Source organism: Rhagoletis zephyria, unplaced genomic scaffold (genome assembly GCF_001687245.7).
Source record: "Rhagoletis zephyria isolate East Lansing unplaced genomic scaffold, Rhagoletis_zephyria_1.1 Rzeph_scaffold_23272, whole genome shotgun sequence".
NCBI classification, from domain to species: domain Eukaryota; kingdom Metazoa; phylum Arthropoda; class Insecta; order Diptera; family Tephritidae; genus Rhagoletis; species Rhagoletis zephyria.
In genome coordinates this window covers 1-6813 of record NW_016180330.1, presented here as the reverse complement: position 1 = coordinate 6813, position 6813 = coordinate 1, and the positions used below count along the sequence as shown (strand labels likewise).

The 6813-nt window shown below is 34.0% G+C and overlaps 1 protein-coding gene across 2 annotated transcripts; it reads right to left on the bottom strand.

The window, feature by feature from the left end:
• Positions 1-1722: 1722 nt before the first annotated feature.
• LOC108381650 (putative actin-fragmin kinase DDB_G0287957) lies at positions 1723-5895 on the bottom strand. 2 transcript variants are annotated; one of them, XM_017638064.1, is made up of 3 exons: positions 5014-5895; positions 3207-4255; positions 1723-2476 (listed from the first exon to the last, which is right to left on the bottom strand). In XM_017638064.1, the coding sequence occupies exons 2-3, from the start codon at positions 3785-3787 to the stop codon at positions 1741-1743; spliced, it is 1317 nt and encodes a 438-aa protein (XP_017493553.1). In that variant the 5' UTR covers positions 3788-4255; positions 5014-5895; the 3' UTR covers positions 1723-1740. The 2 variants fall into 2 exon arrangements, with proteins under 2 accessions (XP_017493553.1, XP_017493552.1); XM_017638063.1 differs by lacking the exon at positions 5014-5895 and having other exon boundaries at positions 3207-4258.
• Between the last annotated feature and the right edge of the window lie 918 nt (positions 5896-6813).

The window sequence follows — 6813 nt, the reverse complement described above, 5'->3', positions numbered from 1 at the left end:
AAATGTCAGATTTCCTGCAAATACATTAGAATTTACAAAAGGAATTCCATTACTAATTGCCTTCTTTGCGTACTTTTCTACTACCATTTACGCAACAAGGGATTGCATTCTTGCCCTTTCTCTGCCCTTCGTAAATGCAACCTTTTGTAAGGGAGTGTCAAACCGCAGCTGTCAATAATTATCTAACCTTGTATTATTGAATCATGATCGAGGCCATGCTTTTGTTGCAATAAAAGGATTTTCTGTAATGGATTTCTCGTGAATAAATGCCGCTTTGGTTTGATTATTTTTAACCGATCCATCAGTATAAATGATTTCAAAGTTTTGTTTGTTTAAATGATTGACCTTTTCCTGATATAGATTGGATATTATGGATGGATTCGCTGACTTTTTATTTTGTGCTGATCCCTTGAAAAAGTGCCTATCTGCTTTCAGTTTGTTGGATACTGGCTTAACTGTGACTGACGCTACGTTATGGAAAATTATCTTGTATTTGTTGTATACGCTATAGTAACTGGTTCTTTTATTTAACTCATTTGTTAATATCATTCTTTTAGCTGGTAAGTTATACGCAATGCATTTAATTATTTCTTTTGCAGTTGATAGTTCAAACCGAAGTTTGGGAGGCAGCTCTGCTGCCATGTGATAGATGACATGAACGGGCGTAGATCTTATGAGCCCTAAACAGCGTCTAATATTTGCATTGCAGCATTTGCTAAGTTTTTCTAAAGCCGTTTTCGATAGATTTGCGAAAGATGACGCAGCATAGTCCAGTTTTGCCCGAGCAAACGCTTTATATAGCTGAATTGCTTTCCGGGGATCCACACCGAATCTACAGCCACTTATTATGTTAAGAAATCTACACGTTTGATTAGTCTTTTTAACGACTTGATTAATATGTTCTGCGCACGAGTTATTTATACTAATTATTCTGCCTAGATATCTTATGTTTTTAACTTGCTCGATATTGATATTGTTAGATTGAATATTTAATTGTGTATTCCTCTGGTTAAAATATATTGTCTTAGTTTTATTTAGATTTATTTTTAAATTAATTTTACCACATTCATTAATAAATTGATCAATTTTTTCTTTAAGAACTTGCTTCGCTTGTTCCTGTTTTCGGGATGTGCATACTATGAACAAATCGTCGGCGAATTGAAACAAATTGCAATTTGGATCTTTTATGGAGTGTAACTGCGCTGTATAAACGTTGAATAGTGTAGGGCTTAATCCACTGCCCTGTGCTAACCCATTCTCCGTTATAACTTTTTGATTATTTAGTATGAGGAAACGCTTTCGGAGAAATGATATTATCCAATTAATAATTCTGATGTTGAAATGGTAATTTATAAGGATTGATTGCAGAATGTCCACATCAACAGAGTCGTAAGCCTTCTCCACGTCAATACAAGCAGCCATTACTTGCCTATTTTTCCCTTTTTCAGCGTAAATCAAGTTTATTAAGTCATTAATGCATTGTGCAGTCGAGTGGTGCTTCCTAAAACCATAGGATCTATCGGGAAATATTTTATGCTCTGTTATATGCTTTTCTATGTGTAACCTAATAATTCCTTCTATTGTCTTTGCTAGAACCGACATCAAACATATCGGTCTATAATTATACACATTTCCAATATCTAGACCTTTTTTTGGGATAGGAATTATCTTGATTTCTCTCCAGACTTCCGGAATCTGTCCACTATTCCAAATCTCACACAAAATGTTAAACAGATTGCTCTACTCTTCATCTTTTAATTGTACCAACATTTTGTACGATATAGGATCATTTCCTTTGGCGGAATTTAAGTTTCTGCTGTTTAGAAATTTAGAAAAGTTTTCTATGTTCATTTCAACTATGCCTTCATTATTTGAATTTGAATTAGCGTCACTATTGTCGTTATTAGGATTATTGCTTCTTTGTCTAGTTATATGATTGAGATATTTAATACTATCTTGTGTATTCCATGAATTATTTACATTTTTCTCACACTGATATTTTTTTAAATTTCTAATTTTGGCCCACATCTCTTTTGCACAGGACGGATTTGAAATCTGATCAATTACTTCGCTGAAGTTTTTGTTCTTTTGTTCTTTTATGTGTTCCCTAAGATTCTTTTCCGCTATGTCTAATAATTCAAGGTTTTGCATTGTTTTGTACTGGTTATACTTTTTCCTGGCCGCATTTCTCAACCTGAACAACCTTTGCGAAGTATCTGTCCACCAATGTTTAGGGATATATTTGTTTGAATTATTAATTTTTATTGTATTCTTTTGTATGGTACTATTGCATGTTTTTATGAATTCTTCTAAATTATGTCCCACTTTCACCTCGTTCATATCTTTAAGAACTTTCGATGTTATAATTTTAGATGTAGATGTTTTGGCTTTAAATTTACTATGAACAGTTACAACTATGGGGTTATGATTGCTGTTTGTTAGTTTATTTATCACTTTCCATGTACATCTGACATTAGGTTTGTTCGTCGAAAATCCAGCAAGAATTATCCAACACTCAAAATATCAGAGAGTAAGAAAAAATTCTCTCAAATTCTCTCTCATGTTGAGAAACTTGCAAATTTCTGCACGAACGCAAATTTGCAGGAATTTGCAAGTTTCCTTGCCAGCTGGTGTCCACGGTTGCATTTCAAACATAAAAAATTTTTATAGAATTTTTAAAATTCTTTCGGATGGCCAAAAACAGAATATACATGTATATTTCTTGTTGTTCTGACTTTCTTTAACATACATTTCAATTTCTTCATCGTACTAGCTGTCGGGTTTCTTAAATCGACTCTGGTTGCAATTGCATTCCGATTGCGAATACCATTTTTTTCAGCCGAATTAAGTTCAAATCATTGGAATTAACTAAATTAATTATATCAACAATTATTTACTTCCCTTTTTCATAAAAAAATCGCTCGTGTTTATAAATTTTTAAATTTAACGAACTAATTTATTCAAATTATTGTAGACAAAAATGCAACCATGCGCCACAACCACATGTTTTTCGTGTTTGCAAATTCTTGCTGGCAAAATTTTTTCCAGCAAGAATTTGCAACTTCTCTCCAAGAGAACTGTCACTTTGCTCTCACAATTTTTGAGTGTTGGATAATTTTTTGGTCTGCACGAACGCGATTTGGGCAAAAATCGTGATAATTCGTACAAATTCGTACAAATTTTTTGCTCGACGAACAAACCTATTATCATTAATGAAGGTTACATCTATAGCTGACGCATTCGATGAATTTACTGCATAGGTCGGCGAACCATCGTTTATACACCTAAAATTGTAGTCATTTGCTAAGTTTTCCAGGATGTATCCTTTGCGATTCGTTGTGTGATTGTCCCAGCTTGCACCTTTTGCATTTAGATCGCCAACGATTAACGTTGGCCCTCTCAGCTGTCTTATGTGTGTAAAAATTTTATCCAAACCATTTTTAAATTGAATATTGTTGGTATTTGGTGTGCTGTATAAACTGATAATATTTATGTTTCTGTTCAAATTTAAAGTTGTAATCCCCACATTTTCTACTTCACTGTTAATTTTGAATGTTGAAAATTTAATATTTTTCCTCAAATAGATTCCCACTCCTCCAAATCCATCCGGTCTATTGGAGAATGCAAAATTGTAACCATTCATACTTGTTTCGATGTTACTGTTCAGCCAAGTCTCTGACAATATTGCCGCATCTATCTGGTTATTATTTAAACAAAGCTCTAATAACACTTTATTTCCTAATCTTTTTAAACTTTGAATATTAAATTGTAGTATTTTCATTTCCATTTTTACTTGCGTTATTTATTAAAGTGCTGTCGAATTCATTATTTATTTTATTTAATGCTGCTCGTATATTGTTAAATAGTTCTATTGTTTTGTAAGTTCAATCTGTCGTCGACATTGTTAGCTAAGTGTGTGGATATAGCATGGTTTAATTCATTGAAGGTATTTTGTGTACTAACAATTTTGTTGGTATCCATGGCTATTTTTGCTGATCTTACCGGTTGAATGGCCTCTCTCCATTCCTGCATTGTCCGAGATGCATTCAATTCCTCTCTTTGTCTGTTGAGGTTGCCTATTTGGGCTACTCTTGAATAAGGTAATATTTTATGCATAAAGCTGATTGTATCTTTGTTATTGTTGGGTAGCTTGATTAATTCTATTTCTATTTAGGCCGGAGGATATTCTTCCTCGTAATTGTCCAATAATTCAAACCGGTTGCCTAAAATGTCTGAAACCTTTTTTTGCGCCTCCCTGTACGTTAGAGGTGGGTAACTCAACTCAGAGTTGAGTTATTGAGTTGATTCCTATAAGTGAATCGGTAACTCAGACTCCCTGTCCAAAAAAAATTTAACTCAGTAACTCAGTTGATGCCGTAGGGCTCACATGAATCAATTGAATCATAGTGGCTCATATTTGTCCATATAACTCTCTCGCTTCGCCACAGTGTTTAGCATGGCAAAGTCTTGCATTTTGTTTTTGCACGAGGCGAATTTATACAAGGTGGTGGCAAGAATACAACAACAACAACCACATGTATTTTGTATTGCGGGTGTTATGTCAAATCTCACAAATTCTTATAATTTCGTTTTTTTTTTTAGTTTTTCTCGAAATATGTATGTATGTAAGATATATAAAGATGTGCATATCAAATCAATTGCCTTTCCAACCATATCCACATTTTGAAATTCGGTACAATAGGTTTCGAAATATAAGCTTTTGAAAATATTGAAAATTCCACCTTTACCCTCCCCCTAGCACCGCCCTATTAATTTGCACACAAAAAAAATTACACCTTTCAAATCAGTAGAAAGGAGCTGACCACGCCCACTTTAAAGTTTTGTTTTATCTCAACGGCCGCTATACCGCATCTATGCCTCAAAACGAGTCTACGATACGAATGAGTGTAACATACAAAGAGTCAAATGAGTTAGTTGAATGAGCTGACTCCTTAAAGTGAGTTGGAGTCATTGAGTCAACTCCTATAAATTTGCTGAGTTACCCACCCTTACTGTACGTTCTGTTTTCAACTACCATCGTTCGCCTTATAACATATGCTTTCACCCTAGCCGGGCAATCTCTCGCAGTCGGTAAATGCTTGCTTTTGCAATTAACACAGACAATTGGCAGACAACTATCTCCCACTCCGTGCTCTTGGAAACAATACTTACATTTATTTGCTCTCTCCTTGCAATGCTGTGCATAGTGGTTAAAACGATAACATCTATAACATTGAGCTAGCGCGATTAAATGTTTTACTTCAATTTTGGTGTAACCTTATACTACCGTTTTGGGTATTTCCAGGCCTTTAAATATTATTTTTACACGTCTCGTTGGTATTTTAATGTCTTTATTGTCTTTATCTCTCCGTTCAACTCTTATAATTTTTAGAATTGGTATCGGCGACTCAATATCCTGCAACAGTTCTTCCGTGCTAATATCAGAAGGTATATCAAAAATAATGCCCATTTTTGAAATATTGTGATACATTATTCTGGCTTCGTAGCCTTCTTGTCCAAGTCTCATATCTCTTGCCAAATCATTGGCTACCTGTGCTGTTTTGCAAACAATCTTTGCCCTTCCATATCCCACTTTGACCACGTCGTCAATGTCTACATATTTTAATTTTTTTAAAACTCGTGATACTGCTACGGCATTAATAGATTTTCTTTCAACGTTAGCCGGTATTGCATCGATATAGACAATAAACGGCACTTTATAATCCTCTTCATATAAATTAATTCTTTGCTCCATCTTTTTTGAACTCACTGACGCACTATTTATGTTTAATGGCTTTATAAAAGTATTAGAAGTATTTTGACCATTTATCTGATCATTCACTTTAGCTTTTTTGAACGTCTCTCTCGTTAACGAATTAGATCTTGTAGTCTTTTTTGCTTTATGACCCGAGGAGCCACTAGGCTCCTCAGCGTCATCACCCATTTTGAATTTCAACTAACTGTAGTTTTTTACTATAATTTTTTTATCCGAATTTATTTCAATAAAATCGACCAAAATTAGTTCAATGTGTTGATTTATGTCAATAGTATCACTTAAACTATCCTTGTGAAGATTTTTGGTATATTTTCCTTCGATTTTTCACTATTAATTAAATAATTAAAATCCGCTGAAAAATATGCCGCCTAACGCGTCGCTCGTAGCGTTGCCAAATGAGGATACCACTTTGTAATGAGTTTTCGTACGTTTTAAATTTTACACTTTTGAATGTAAACAAAAATTATATCAGCTGATCGTTTAACTTGCAAGTTTCTGCAAATTTTCTGTTCGCGTACCGTTTCCGATATTTTTCTTTTGTGATAGAACTGGTGACATTTCGCCGGAATTTTGCTGTTGGTTGGTTTTTACTGGAGATTTTAGACGAACGCGCCTAATCTTGCATTAATCGCTGAATTCCTAAATCTTTCGGGTTCGTTTCACTTTTACATTGAATAAGAAAAAGACTATAGAACGAAATATTACAATGCTATGTATAAGCGATATACTATTTATGTATGTACACAAATAAGTGAATAGATTCTTGGATTATTATTGTTTTTTTTAATATAATTTAGTTATTTGTTTATGTTTTTGATTTGCTATTATTAAAATGTATTAAAAGCATTTGTTCTTGAATGAATTTATATTCAGGTAGTTTTTTTTTAAGCAATCGGCATCGGCCGATTCTTTGCCCTCCAGCCGATTAATCGGCAGCGGCTGAGGGAATCGGTCGTACTTATTATAACGGTGCTGTACAAGTTTTAGCTGGGAATATTTTTTCCCATGAGCTGTTTGCTTACGTTTTTGTTTTTCCC

Excerpts from the sequence above, each read along its gene's own strand:
- LOC108381650 (XM_017638064.1), bottom strand. The coding sequence starts at position 3,787 with ATGGAAATGAAAATACTACAATTTAATATTCAAAGTTTAAAAAGATTA. Across the intron at positions 2,477-3,206 it reads GATGTAACCTTCATTAATGA|TAATGTCAGATGTACATGGA; the intron begins TAATAGGTTTGT and ends GACGAACAAACC.